The 14,233-nt window shown below is 31.9% G+C and overlaps 2 protein-coding genes across 2 annotated transcripts; one reads left to right on the forward strand and one right to left on the reverse strand.

The window, feature by feature from the left end:
• Nucleotides 1–168: 168 nt before the first annotated feature.
• Nucleotides 169–6,624, reverse strand: LOC143432733 (uncharacterized). Its single transcript, XM_076909595.1, has 7 exons — nt 6,424–6,624; nt 2,092–2,479; nt 1,295–1,523; nt 965–1,107; nt 762–891; nt 499–681; nt 169–388 (listed from the first exon to the last, which is right to left on the reverse strand). Exons 2-7 carry the CDS (start codon nt 2,455–2,457, stop codon nt 222–224), a joined length of 1,218 nt encoding a protein of 405 aa, XP_076765710.1. The 5' UTR covers nt 2,458–2,479; nt 6,424–6,624; the 3' UTR covers nt 169–221.
• A 4,156-nt stretch (nt 6,625–10,780) lies between these two features.
• LOC143433258 (uncharacterized) lies at nt 10,781–13,997 on the forward strand. Its single transcript, XM_076910545.1, has 8 exons — nt 10,781–10,810; nt 10,909–10,923; nt 10,990–11,087; nt 11,230–11,419; nt 11,522–11,901; nt 12,154–13,565; nt 13,610–13,612; nt 13,681–13,997. The coding sequence occupies exons 1-8, from the start codon at nt 10,781–10,783 to the stop codon at nt 13,995–13,997; spliced, it is 2,445 nt and encodes an 814-aa protein (XP_076766660.1).
• Nucleotides 13,998–14,233: the final 236 nt, after the last annotated feature.

Raw genomic sequence — 14,233 nt, forward strand, 5'->3', positions numbered from 1 at the left:
TAACGATAAAAGTTCACAAGACTATGTAACTTTTGACGAAATCTTATTATATGTGATTGCACATGAATGCTTGCACTGCTTTCAGATATAGTCAAAGACTTTGTATATGAAAAATCATGATTCAATATTATATTTAGTAAACTTTTAATATGTGAGCAGTAAAAATAGAAGAGCAAAAATGAACTAATAATAACATGAATATTTGAATAAAAGTAAGTATGTTAGTAGTATGGTGCGCTCGTAGCTACATTTTTTATATCGTCAAGCTCGTAGAATGTTTCGGAATTTCTCGTAAAACCAGTAACACCATAAGGTGCGAGCTTCTCTCTCCATTCTGCGTCTTGGCCTATGTTTAACAAATAAGCTGCGATTTTTCTTTTAAGAATATCTGTAAATATAATGAAAATAAGGTATAATTATTAGCATAAAAAATGAAAGCAGAAATATGTATATAACGCAACGTTTTGTATTTATTTATTTCTAAAGATTTGTATATACCTGGAAGTGTTTTTTTCACCATGATACGATAAGGTGGTAAAGGCCCTAAACTTGTTAATACTTGAAGTGCATTAATTCCTGGTAATATATTTTTATGACATGCGATAATGGGGGACTCTATAATAGCCATTTCTGCTTGTTTTCCTGCAACCATTTGTAAAGAGGCTACGTGTGTATCAGTATCTGAAAGTTATATATTATAAGTCAATGTGTACAGTATTCACTGGAAACAGCGAACAAAATTTTACCAGTAATGTACGAACCAAGAGTGTTACCAAAAAAGGCTGGACCTTCTCCTTTCATATATAAATAATTGAATAAAAGTGCTGCAACTCCAACTTTTTTCTTTCGATCTGGAAGGGAACATCTACGACCACGGAGATCCGTGATACCCTATAAAAATGTCCACAAATTAACAGTATTTACATTTTCATCTATTACTTATATAATTGGAATTTATATCTACTTCTATGTGCGATGCACAGTCTGCAGCTATGATGACATCAGCATAAACACATGGTGAATTGTTTTTATTAAGATTGTGTTCAAAACAAAAGCTTGCAGGTAAAAGTTCACCATCTTTCCAATCGTTACTTGCTGGTAAAATAGCTGAAAAATATTCATTCACGTTGTTATAACAATTTATTTATAAATTATCTTTACATATATGTGTACTATAAGATTCAGTTATATGAAAACTTTTTTCACTGTCGTCAACAATATATAAAACATATAATACATAAAATATCAAATCATTATTATATTATAAATTGTACAGTAATATATAATAGCATACCAATATCCGTAACTTCTTTTGCAACTGGTCTATTGTTTCTGGGTTCATGAAGCAGTACCACCGGTTTTTCGATAGCAACTTCGATTGCTTCTACAAGTACCTCAAATAAGCTAATCGGCAACGAAGGCACAAGGTGTGTTGCTAATACAATTGGACGCTCGCCTAAAAGCGGCGTAGGCAGAGGAGAATATTTTCGAGGAACAGCAACATTTGTAGGATTTTGAGTGCACTAAATTATAATTTATTTCATATTAATTATGGTTGTTTACTGTTTCGAATTTATTTATTATTTGTACGATTTATATATTGTATGAAAATGATTAGGAAAAATGTGATAAATGTAATAAATACAAAATGCAAGAGATATAACATAATAAAATGAAATATACATATATATGTCGAGAATCGATCATGAAAATATTCCGACAACATTTAATTTTTGATTCTACTTTCCATGATTATACAATAAGCTACTAAAATATAAAATTGTTCATTCATTTTTACGTACCATTATTTTTAAAAGACAAAACGAAGAGTGAAATTTGAAATGTACAAATGATGTGAAACAAATAACATACAATTTATGCAAGTACTATAACGTTGTACAAAAATTGATTACTTAGTTTCCTGTTCTAAATTTATAAAGTGTTTGAATACTTTTATTTTGTGCGCGTATCAAAATACGCTTTTGTTCAGTGTTACAAATATACATTTTAAATGATACATTGTCATACAACACCGTCGTTGTACATTGCGGAGAAGAAAGTAATGAAATTAACTAAAGTTAATAAACTTACAAAGCCGGTAATAGGAAACATTTTGCGCTGCGGTGTAAGAGTTTCATCGAGTGTAATTGATCTTCTATCTTCCGTTTGAATGTTCTCCACTTTTATTTCAATATTTTCGGACTCTACGAGTTTAGACCTAGAATATTCTCGTTTCGAGTCCGTCAGACTTTCATCTTGCAATTGTATTTCCTTCTGCTTCTCAGTCTCTTTCAAATCTTTCCGTTCTATTTTCATTTCGCAACTTTTACTCGTTTCGCTACACTCAGAAGAGATTGTGGTATGCGCTAAATTCGTAATTATTGTAGTATTTTTTGACTCAGAACGAACTTCATCTTGGGTTGATTTATTCGTCGATGCTTTCGTTTTAGACAACATTTTGCTATACGAGTCTTCAGTCCTATAATTTTAATTAAATTTTAATCCAGTAACAATGAAGTTAAAAAGAGTTAGAAGTACTGGCGAAACATATAAAATTGTTGTTTGTATTTATTTATTTTTTTATGGTAATTTATAATCTGCTAAAAAGCTAGGATAAAGAAAGAGTCAATAAAATGGATTACCCATAGGTGATGTTGTTGAAGAGAGGAAGAGGTGAAGATAAGAAAAAAATTAAAAGTGATATAAAGTAAAGAGGGAGAAAGGAGAAAACAGGTGGATGAAGAGATGAAGGAAGGGTTGAAAAATAAAGAAAGGAGAAGTGAGGAAGATGCTAACTGAGTGAAAGAAAAAAAGAAGGGGAAAACAACATTATAGAAAAGCAAACAGAACGGTAGTACAGGAGATTATTAACAGAGAATGGAAGTAAAGGAAAACTAGGAAAAATCCTTTATTGATCTTTTAGATGGGATAGATAAAAAGATTGTGGGAGTACAATTATGGACATTGTAAAGATATCTGTGTACAATGAATAAGATTTCCATAGTGGTGTTTAAAACATATCTTCCAAACATCATTTATTATAAACTGGAGTATCATAAAGAAACGTTTTGTTTACATCGTTTTTTCTGGTCGTGAATAGACGTTTGAGAAACATTAATAGTACTTTAAATTACAGTAGTTATGTATAATCATCAATAAATATGAATATTTGATCAATTCATAAGTTCATGCCGATTTTAATCTCATATTGTGCATAGCTCTTATTAATTATCCGTCAGCATGTGCTATGCGTTACTTAACAGCATTTGCATTTTTTTTTTTCGTGTAATTGTCCACCATCTTTTCATTTTGTACAAATAATCAAACAATTACTATTTCAAAAAATATAGGTTCTGAAATAAAAAAAGACGAACTCTCCAACATGCTTCACTTTACGAATTGAATTATGATTTTGCAGCTGTTGAGAATATTTGCAATATTTGTGCAGTTTATGATGATGGTGATGAACAATTTTTATAAAAATTACGAACCGAACAACTTCTATATCCGAGTTTACAAGATTTATTACAGCACGAAGAACTTATAAGTGATTATTTAATATACATTACAGATTTAATTTGTAAAGCATACAATAATTTAAAGATAAGTGTTAAATTTATTTTAAAATCTTGTTTTCCCTCCTTTTCTTTTCTTCACTCCCTTAACACCTTCCTCACTATTCTTTTTTTCTTCTTTTTGTGTTCCATCCTTATTCCACACCTTTGCTAACTATTTCTTTATTCACTTACACTTCCCCTCTACTCAACTTTAAAGCTATTATTTGCCGTCAGATAAATAACTTCGGTGTTTATGAAATTCTTCTTATGTCTTTAATGTCCTGTATTATTTTTTAATAGTTCTATGCAGTAATGTGTCAATTAATAAAATGATTTTTAATATATTGTGATTTTTAATATATATAATTATAAAACCTCTTTGTAAAAAGTGATGAAGAATACTAACTTTGAAGGTCTGTACTTATTAAGTTATTTGGAATCTGGTGTACTTGACTGACTGGTGTAGAGTTGCTACTTATGCATCCGGAATAACAAATAAAAACAAATATTTATTATAAGAAAATGGTTTTATTGTTTTTTAAAATATTCTTCGTAATAATCCATACACTTTTACGCATACGTCTGAACCAATCTTTGTAGCACTGTTTTTTTTTTTAAATCACGTTGATAAAATTTAAGTAATTTTCCACAAACCTTACGATCGATTCTTCTTTGTTCGATGCAATATTTTTTGTGATTTTAATGAGGTAACTTTCTTCGAAAAAAAAATTTAATTTAAAATTGCTAGTGTGTAAGTATATACAATTTAATGCAATCAAATCCTTTATAAAGGTCAAGACATTCAGCGTTCGTTCCCCGCGTAAAAGATTAAATACTGTCTGGTCAACGCTATAAACCAATTTTAATTTTCCTATCTCCATTTTTAACCACACCTATTACGGACATTATTCATCTTTAATTAAAAAATAGGTGCGAACATGTAAACTACGTTGAAATTGTTCTTAAAAAAAAATCTTATTATACTTTATATTTATGTAACAATTGCGACTGAGCATATTATCAGAAGAAAATTACTAAAAAATCATTGTGATGAATAGAGCAATCCATGTAAAATATATTGTCGTTGACAATTTGCTAATGTAACTTTAACAAATTCTTTAAAACTGATTAAGTAACTATGTTATATGTATATGCAATGTATATGTTATTAGAAACCTGCACACCATATCGTCTTAAAGAAAATTGTTAAGATCAAAATTGGTCATTTGAGGTTCTTCTCTCGTGAGAAGCAAATTACATTGAATTTGTCAAAAAGAGGAAAATCTTATTTTTCTCTATATAAAAAGTAGTTTGTATATAAGAGAGAGAGAGAGAGAGAGAGAGAATAGGGAAATTATTAACCTTCAGCGGAGCAACAAATAATGAAATTAAATTAAAATACAAATTATACTAAAAGTTAAAAGATACAGATATGTGTAGAGGACAAACATTTTTTTTTATTGATGATGATTTGATATTTTAACCGTAACGAAAAATTGTTTACAACTTTGAAAATATTAATTTTTCAAACTGTGTTTAAAATTTTCTTCATTAAGTAACGAGTAATATCTATCCTAGATAGTATGAATTCATTTTGTCACTCTCTATATATGAGGTACATTTTAGAAAAAATTATAATTATTGTTTTGGAAATTATAGAATTGTTGTTGTTTTGAAAATTTGCGTCCAAATAAATAATTTTAAGTCTTATTTTGTTTTGAAGGATCTACTAACCACGAAAAATGTAAATCGAATTGAACTTTCTCAGATACGTCAATATATCGTTTTATTTTTGGATCAATTGGATAATTATACATAGACAGTAAGTAGATAACATTAGAACATTTAATGTCATTGTTGTTTACATTTGTGGATTATTTATGTGCGTTGTTTAAGTCCACTTTGATTAATCTCTGTAATTTCGAATGAAGAAGACATATTCCGATTTAGTTCAATCTTATCGCTATTAGTTTTTTCTCTTTTACGATGCAAAACAAGACGGTCGAATTCCATCGTAAGTATTTTTACATAAAACACGAAGATGAACATATCTCTATGCTCTTTCTTCAAGTAGTGATAGCAGTTAAAACAGCTATAAATACAATTTTCATATGATTTTTTAAAATAGAGTCCAGATATTGCTTTTGAGAAATTTAAACAAAATGGAACGAGATGGAGAATGCTTTAAACTATCTTTAAAAAAATACATAAAATAACATATGTTTCCACTGTTATATACTGTTTATATTATTGGTTATTTTATTTAGCATAATATTAATTAATTTGATGTAACTTAGTAGTAGTAATACCTAGTAAAAATTTATTAAATAAACGAATCATTGAATAAAATTTATTATATTATAACTACAAATAATCGATTATTTAATTTCGATACAATTTTAAAAACAATAGAATTTTGTATCATTTTATTTTACTTGGTAATAAATTGTTGGATTAAGGAATTATTCGAACTGTAAACTGTAAGACAGTACATTGTTTGCGTTACAAGATTAGCAAACTAAATTATACATAGGTAAATAAGTCGTATAATTTTCTTTTTCATGTTGATTACAAACGTGATATGGTGTCCGTAAAGTCCGTAAAATAAAAAGTTTACATAAACAGATTTTGATTTTATACAAGAAATAGAAAAAATTGATTTGGTACCGTTCATTCTATGTATTTTCGAAATCTATTACGTGATTTTATAATAATTTTCTTATCATTATACTTGAAATGGACAATAAACACTGTGGCCGTGAAGAAACCTACACGATCATTGTTAATTATTTTATTAATCTGAACAAAGTTCAATAAATCCATGGCACAACGTGTATCGATCGAATATTTTCTAAGCTTAACTTACTTGTCTTTTGACACTACCAATGAACACGATGCGCACTATGCCCGTTAGAGATACCACTTGGGGATGAAAGTAGTCAAGTGTTTGGTAGCACAATAATTAAAGTAATGTTGCTTAGAACGAAATTTATGTGAACGTAACTACTAGAGTTGGTGCATATTCGCGAATAGCTTTCATTCGACTGCCGCGTGATGGCTGTGTGTTGCAGTGAAATGCTCAGTACAGGTTCCAGCGATACCGATTGAATGCATTTTTTGTCACAGGACTCGAGAATTCCGGAACAGGGGTTCTTCATCTTTTTTTCTAGCTCAGAATTGAAATTTCAAATCAACAGTTTTTACATTTTTAGAGAAAAGAGGTTTAGTCAGAATAAATAAATACAGCTATACTCTTGTATATTAAATATATTTTACTTGAATAGTAAAATAATCGCAGTAATACTACGATACTATACTATACTAATAATCATAACGATATTAATTGTATACGATTGAATATTATTCCTTAATCGTAATTCATTAGTGAGCTCTTATTATCTACCTTAAATTCACTTGGAAGCTCTGTTATATCGGATATATCTGTTATATAGTTAAAACATTTTATCTCACAAGCGCTTGTAAGTACTTATTAACACTTTCAATATTTATATATGTACATTTCAACGATTCGTCTTGAGATTTAATACAAAGAATGGTTACGAAATTTTCACTGGTAAACTCTTTGCTTGTGCGAAGTGTTACAATAAATTTTTTATATTTGTCGCAGCGGCCGAATGCAATTCAAATATGACACGTTTTCGATACGCGTGTGATCTATATCACCATTTATTTTTCTCTTGTGATACGTCTGTTTGGCTTGCGATATATGTATATATTTAGTGTTGCGTTTAACCGCAACGTTAAATACGTATCAATATTACCTAGCAAATATTATATTATATTATATTTTCTTTCAGTCATTCACTTGCACGTGCGAGGACGTTGTGATCTTCCAAGGACTCGCAAGCTACAAATTAAGAACCACTGTAAAATACGATCCATGTTTATTGATTTACTTTCGGTTCGCTCACGCTGATTTTAAATCGATTATATCTCTCAACATCGAGCCATTAATACTTATACATCTACGTACGTACGTCTGATCGTGCTTTTCTCTTGACACGATCATATTTCTACAGTCGTATAACGTTTATTACACAATACAAAATTAACCCAGACAACACAAGATAAGATGGTGGCGACACCATACCGGCACTGTAGCGACACTTCCGAGGAGTGTCAGCAGATCCGTAGTCATCTACGTCCGCACTTGTTAGTTCAAATGCCGGCACGCAGTGGCAGCACGTTCTAGTCACCAGCGTAGCACGCGTGCGAATGACACTGCGCCAGCACCAGCGTGACACGCGTGTCATCGTTTCATTCATGAATCTACTCAACAGTGGCGTAGGGTCACATTTGCTAACGGGGAACCTGTGTTTTCATACAAATTGAAACCGTTAGATGTCAGTAGGTGTTCAACATATGCATATTAATAGACATTTTTATAGTTGTTTTCCAATATTTATGATTATTGAGAAAGCCATGTATATACATTTATTTCAACTACTCATAAAATAAAAATATTACTTGTAGAATAAAATTACTTATAAAATAAAATATTATTAATAAGATAAAATATTATTTATAAGATAAACTATTATATATACTTATAAGATAAAATATTAGTTATAAGATAAAATTATAAAATAATAATTACTTATGAAATAAAAATGGGTTAATGTTTAGTTTAATACTTAATTTAATACTGACTATTTTACATTTGTACAATCTTATATATTAAAAATTGAAGCAACCACGAGCCGATTGTTTTGCTGCTTATTCTTCGGTAAGGAGGTATTCGCTACCCGGCAGTTATATAGGGGTAGCATCCCGGAAAGATCCGTTAGGATGAACGCTTTGGATTATTCTTCCATTCCTACAAAACAGTGAAATATGATGTTATTTAAAAAAATTGTACGCTATTGATAGTATATTTTCGTTTAGAAATAAAATGTACCTTTTAAAATTCTTCGTCGTCTCCTTCCTCTCTATTCCAAAAGTGGACAGTGGTTGCCCTATCCCTTTCTGCCGCCTTCCTATGTCTTTTTTTAGATGCTCGCAGAGATTGCCGCGCATACTCCTGAAATTCTCTCCTGGTAGGCTTTTCAAAACCCCTGCTTAAACATGCAGCTTCTGAAAGTAAAAAGTAGTGAACATGCATTACTTGCAATAAAACATGGAAACAATAGGTATATGAATACGAAGGAAAAGTAATACGTACTGTATATTGCGAAAGTGAAACGCCTATCAGCTAATGCTGTTTTACCTCTTTCCTTGCCGTACCAGGAGAGATACGGCGAAACTATGTCGTTTAGCGTTTCTTTAAACGCTACGGCTATAAACTCTTTTGCGCTGAAGCCGCCTAACTGTTGGAGATACGTGACCTATGCAAACATAAATATGCATATTAAATGTATGTAATAGTATTTCATAACAATAAATAACTATTCTTCCTATGTTTTTACTTACAAAATCTGCAAACATCTGTTCATCAGCATTGTCGAAGTGCAATAACTCTTCGACGTTTTGGAGCGGAATCCATGAAGGTTTTTCTATTCCTAACACTTCTACATCCCTTGTATGTAGCAAGTAATTATTAGATTCCGTTAAACTCCTACAAACATTTATAGAAAAATGCTATAAAATGGTACAACAAATTTGGAAATTTATAAATTTATAATATATATATTGTATACTTACTGCATTTGCATGCTCATGTTCCGTTGATTGTTAAGAATTTCTTGTAATATTGTCATCATAGCGGGTGCGGATGTGTCTGTTTGTGCGAATGTGTCTGTTTGTGCGGATGTGTCTGTTTGTGTGGATGTGTCTATTTGTATGGATGTGTCTATTTGTATGGATGTGTCTGTATATGTTTGTGTGGATTGGCATTTTTTATAAACTGGTGCGTTTGTTGGTGTATGAATTTGTGTATTTGAAACCGTTGCGTATGTCGGTGTGTACATTTGTGTGGTACGATGTGTGTGCGGTAATTGTGTATTTGTATTTCTTGAAAATTGTATTTGCTGTAATATATTAATATCACTTTCAATATCAACTTCTATGTTTCTTGTTCTTTTTTTCCTTGGTACCTCGTCCTCTGAATCCGTTGTAAGATAGCGCGTCGGTTTTGCAACTATACGTTTTCTTCGATCCATGCTGCTTTACTGATTTCCAAATTTGAACTTATTAGTGATCGCGTTCCTCTCGATCGCGTAAGGCATTTCGCGTAAGGTTTTTGTTTATTCACCTCCCTCTACATTTTAGGGCAACCTATCCCTGATGCCCCGGAAAAGATTGCTAAGGAATATCTCAATTGTCACTATATCAATCTGCGCCACAGATTGTGTTTTTTGAAGGGTCCTACGCTTCAAGCGAGGTATGTTTATGCGAAGGAGACATATATAAATAAGGAGGCCTTAAAAGAGAAATCCAAGGAGATCCTCAAGAGCAGTCATTGAAAGGCGAGTAAGTCGTTTTTGAAAATGTAAGCAAATGCGTTAGTTTATTACTAAAAGATACAAGTATTAAATTTACAATAGGCTTGTAGGTTGTCTCAGTGATTCCTCGAAAGAATAGCTGTCATTCCATAATGGAGCGCAGCAGAGAAGGGTCTAATTTATCGTTTTCCCTTTTCTTCAGCTTGGCTCGAAGGCGACGAAAACCAGGCGGCACTCTGGGACGCTTCAACTCCAGCTATCTCTAACAATAACGGAGATAAAAATGTATAAGAATCTCTCTCTCTCTCTCTCTCTCTCTCTCTCTCTCTCTCTCTCTATTCTTCTGTCTCACACATTAAATTATCCCTTTTCCTTACGATTTAAATTCATAGAAATTAAATTTACAGAGTATTTATAATTTAAATGCAATTCCAATTCCGTACGCGGGATTATCACAAAATCAAACGAAAATATTGTACTTTTGACATTAAACCTACTACGACCGGTCAAATGATTATTTTCTACATTTCGATTACAATTTCCTACATAAATTGTACTTGGATCACCTTTAAACTGAACAATTTTTCCTCTATATATGCTATATACGTACAATACATTTTCCAGGATTCGCTTCTTCTTTATTCTTTCTTTCCTGGAAGAAATGTGTAGTCTGTCGTACCTATCATGAGCGGTCATTTGACCTGTTTAACGATATATCTTTGTTTTCTTAGATTTCGCAGTTTTTGAGATATATGTAAGAAGCATATCGAACTTTGAATTGCTGCAGTTTGTAATGGTAGTTGCCGCTAGGTTTACTGACGCATGCGCATATTGCAATTGTATAGAAAAGTGGCAACGTCGCAAAAGTTCTATCAAAATTTCTATATAATTTTAATTTCTATATAATTTTATTAATATACACATAAAGATTGTATCTTGATATACTTTAGATATACTTTATTATTGTATAGATTATTTTACATTATGTTTCTCTTTTATAAATAACATATACAGTCCTTTTCATGACGCAGTCTGAACATGTAGTAAGAGAAATGGCAACATCGCAGACTTCTACCTGCATGTTGCATTTCATGCAATGCCATTACGAGTGTAGCAGTCGTAAGAGTTGGTTGGTGAAGAAGTTCCGGAGTTATAAAAGAAATATAATTCTATTTATAATTATTATTACTTTTAGTTACATATGTATATTATTTTATAATTTTATTTTATATATATTATTTTACTAGTTTATAATTTAACTATAATTATAGGAGGATGGATCGACGACGTATTTTAAAGACATCAATCTCACGGAAACCTGTGAAGAAATTATCAGCAAGACAGAAACGTAGGATTCGGAATGAAATTAAAAACAATATGGTAGCACAAAACCCGAACATTGATACGGATATGCAAAACTTGCCAAGCACATCAGCAGGTAGTAGTTTTTCATATTTGAATGTGGGGAATGCTTCTTCTTCTTCTTCTTCTTCTTCTTCTTCTTCTTCTTCTCCTTCTACTTTTTCATCTCCTTCTGTTGATTCTACTGATTCCTTGGAGCAGTCCTTTCGTGACCGTTTAGCGTCCTGTTTTATAGATAGTAATTTAACGCATAAGCAAGGAAATAATATATTATCCTTGTTGCGTTCTCATTCGTGTTTCTCCAACTTACCGAAAGATGTTAGGACACTTCTCAATACACCACGTGATAGTGGTGTTGTGTCAGTGGTTCCACCAGGGGAATATATACATTTCAGCTTACAAGCAGAAATTCAAAAACTGCTTCAGTGTAAATCCATAGATGATGTTATAGAATTAAAATTAGATATTCATACAGATGGATGTACGTTAGATAAATCTAACAGTATCCATCTTTGGCCCATCCAGTGTAGGGTTTCCAATATTCCCAATAGCAAGCCAATAATTGTTGGCATTTATAGAGTGTAGCATGTAGATGAGAATAAAGTACAAAACTTGATTGCTCAACGTTTACTGGGCGTATTTATTTCTGATTCACCCGAAGGTTCATACAAGAATGCCTTCTTAGGCCATTCGTACTAGCCTCGAGGACACCCTCAACGTCATGGCCCATTCATATGTTTAGACAAGGCCCCGGAGTGGGGCGATGCCACAGGGAAATGCACACGGCCCTCGTTGACCGTCCGTGCACCCTGTTACCCGATATTTCTTACAAGAGGTAGCCAAAAACCTTATAGTCCTATTACTTTTTTTGATAAAATTATGTGCGATATTAAAGAAATCATACTTAATGGAGGGGTTAGTTATCAGGGCAAAATATTTCCATTATCAGTAAGGTGTTTTATAGCTGATGCACCAGCTCGAGCTTTTATCTTAAATCATCGGGGACATACGTCTTACCGACCTTGCTCCAAATGCAAAATAAGTGGTATACGTCAGAAAGGTAGATATGTTTTCACTGGTGTACACCATTCTCTCAGAAATGATGAGATGTACGTTAGATGTCTTGATGAGGACCATCATAAAGAAGGTAGAAGTCCACTATCTTTGATAGCGTTTGGAATGGTATCACAAGTACCATTTGAATACATGCATCTCGTATGCTTAGGAGTAATGAAAAAATTATTATCTGCCTGGATAGACGGAAAATATTCCCATTCTTCTAAATTATGCGGTCAAGATATCCAGATAATATCCAGTAGGTTAATAAAATTAAAAAAATACTGCCCCTCTGATTTTACAAGACGTCCCAGGGAAATCGAAATATTTTCTAAATTTAAGGCTACCGAATTCCGCCAATTTCTTCTATATACAGGACCATTTGTTACACATGGCCTGTTAAGCAATAATCTGTACAAACATTTCCTTTTTCTTCATGCCTCTATGAGGATTTTAATTTCACCCATATTATCAGAAAATTTATTAGAATATGCAGAACTAGCTCTGCAAAGATTTGTTATTAGAAGTGAACTTTACTATGGCTGTCTCTTCAATAGTTACAATATTCATGGTCTACTTCATTTATCCAATGATGTAAGGCACTTAGGTAATTTAGATTCTTTTTCTGCTTTCCCCTATGAAAGCAATATGTCCCTCTTTAAAAAGTATTGCAGGAAGCCACATTTGCCACTGCAGCAAATTTTCAATAGAAAGATGGAAGAAGAACAGCATGGTACAAGGCACAAGCAGGATGTTAATTCTTCATTCATTCACGTATCTCATCCATTTGGTAATGGTACTCACGGTCTTCGGTACCAAAAAATACAATTTGCTAATATATCGTTAGGTATAGGTACACGCGACAATTGTTGCATTTTATATGATGGTCGTATCTGTATCATAAAAGATATTTACCATCATAATAATACTGCCACATTAGTTGCAAAAAGATTTATGGAAACCACTGACTTTTATAACGTTGGTATATTGTCTTCAGCGCTTGATATCTATAAATGCAGTACACTTAGCACTGAAACATTCTTCATTCAGCCGCAAGAAGTACGTGCAAAATGTTATAGAATGCCTCTACAAGTCATCGAAAATCCTCAGGAATCATCGACGGATGATGATGAAGAGCATTGCCCTGAATCAGGATTTATAGTTGCTGTTATTTTACACAGTGAAATTAGTTGAGCAATATTTTTTCTTCATAATAGTCGCTATAATTTGTAGCTGGTTTCCATTGAGTGATGTCTAGTATAATAATTGTTTGTCGTATATCCTCAATATTAATTTCCTTTTAGCAGCTTTTGTTGCTGTTTTCATTTTTTACAGGCCTTCCTGGCATTCAGAACGTGGTCTATATATGCGTAGACAAGACTTTACCATAGGAGCAACCAGATGTACAAGAAGGACTTACTTACACTTTACAGGAAGTATTATACTTTCACATTTTTCACATATTTTGTCGCAAAATATGTATATCACCAGTTGTTCTTTACTGACATTGGAATTAAAATATTTTCTCCTTTTTTCCAGCACTTTCTGCAATGGAAGAACCAAAGAGAGAACCATACAACACATAAGGCAAAGTCAAAGACCAGGGACTTGGAAAGAATAATTGCAAACCAGGATGGAAATGAAAGAAGGAATTGAAGTGAATTTTCTTCATTTCAATATATTTTATATATATATTTTATAATTTCTACAGACCGTCAAGCCATTTATCGCGAGAATATATGTATCAAAAGAAAGTTATAAACGTATTGTACATTAGAGTAGTAAAAGTATTGTATATTATGTTCAGTATTCTCATCTGAAAGTTGTAATACACTAGTAAAATAAATATATTTAGTT

Source organism: Xylocopa sonorina, chromosome 2 (assembly GCF_050948175.1).
Source record: "Xylocopa sonorina isolate GNS202 chromosome 2, iyXylSono1_principal, whole genome shotgun sequence".
In the NCBI taxonomy this organism is placed as follows: domain Eukaryota; kingdom Metazoa; phylum Arthropoda; class Insecta; order Hymenoptera; family Apidae; genus Xylocopa; species Xylocopa sonorina.

What these genes read in the sequence shown, in the direction of transcription:
- LOC143432733 (XM_076909595.1), bottom strand. Translation starts at nt 2,457, where the DNA reads ATGTTGTCTAAAACGAAAGCATCGACGAATAAATCAACCCAAGATGAA. An exon ending in ACTGTGCATCGCACATAGAA is followed by an intron (nt 892 to 964) that starts GTAGATATAAAT and finishes ACATTTTTATAG; the next exon opens with GGTATCACGGATCTCCGTGG. An exon ending in GGTGAAAAAAACACTTCCAG is followed by an intron (nt 389 to 498) that starts GTATATACAAAT and finishes TTATATTTACAG; the next exon opens with ATATTCTTAAAAGAAAAATC.
- LOC143433258 (XM_076910545.1), top strand. Translation starts at nt 10,781, where the DNA reads ATGCGCATATTGCAATTGTATAGAAAAGTG. An exon ending in TGTAGCAGTCGTAAGAGTTG is followed by an intron (nt 11,088 to 11,229) that starts GTTGGTGAAGAA and finishes CTATAATTATAG; the next exon opens with GAGGATGGATCGACGACGTA. An exon ending in ATTGTTGGCATTTATAGAGT is followed by an intron (nt 11,902 to 12,153) that starts GTAGCATGTAGA and finishes ATTTCTTACAAG; the next exon opens with AGGTAGCCAAAAACCTTATA.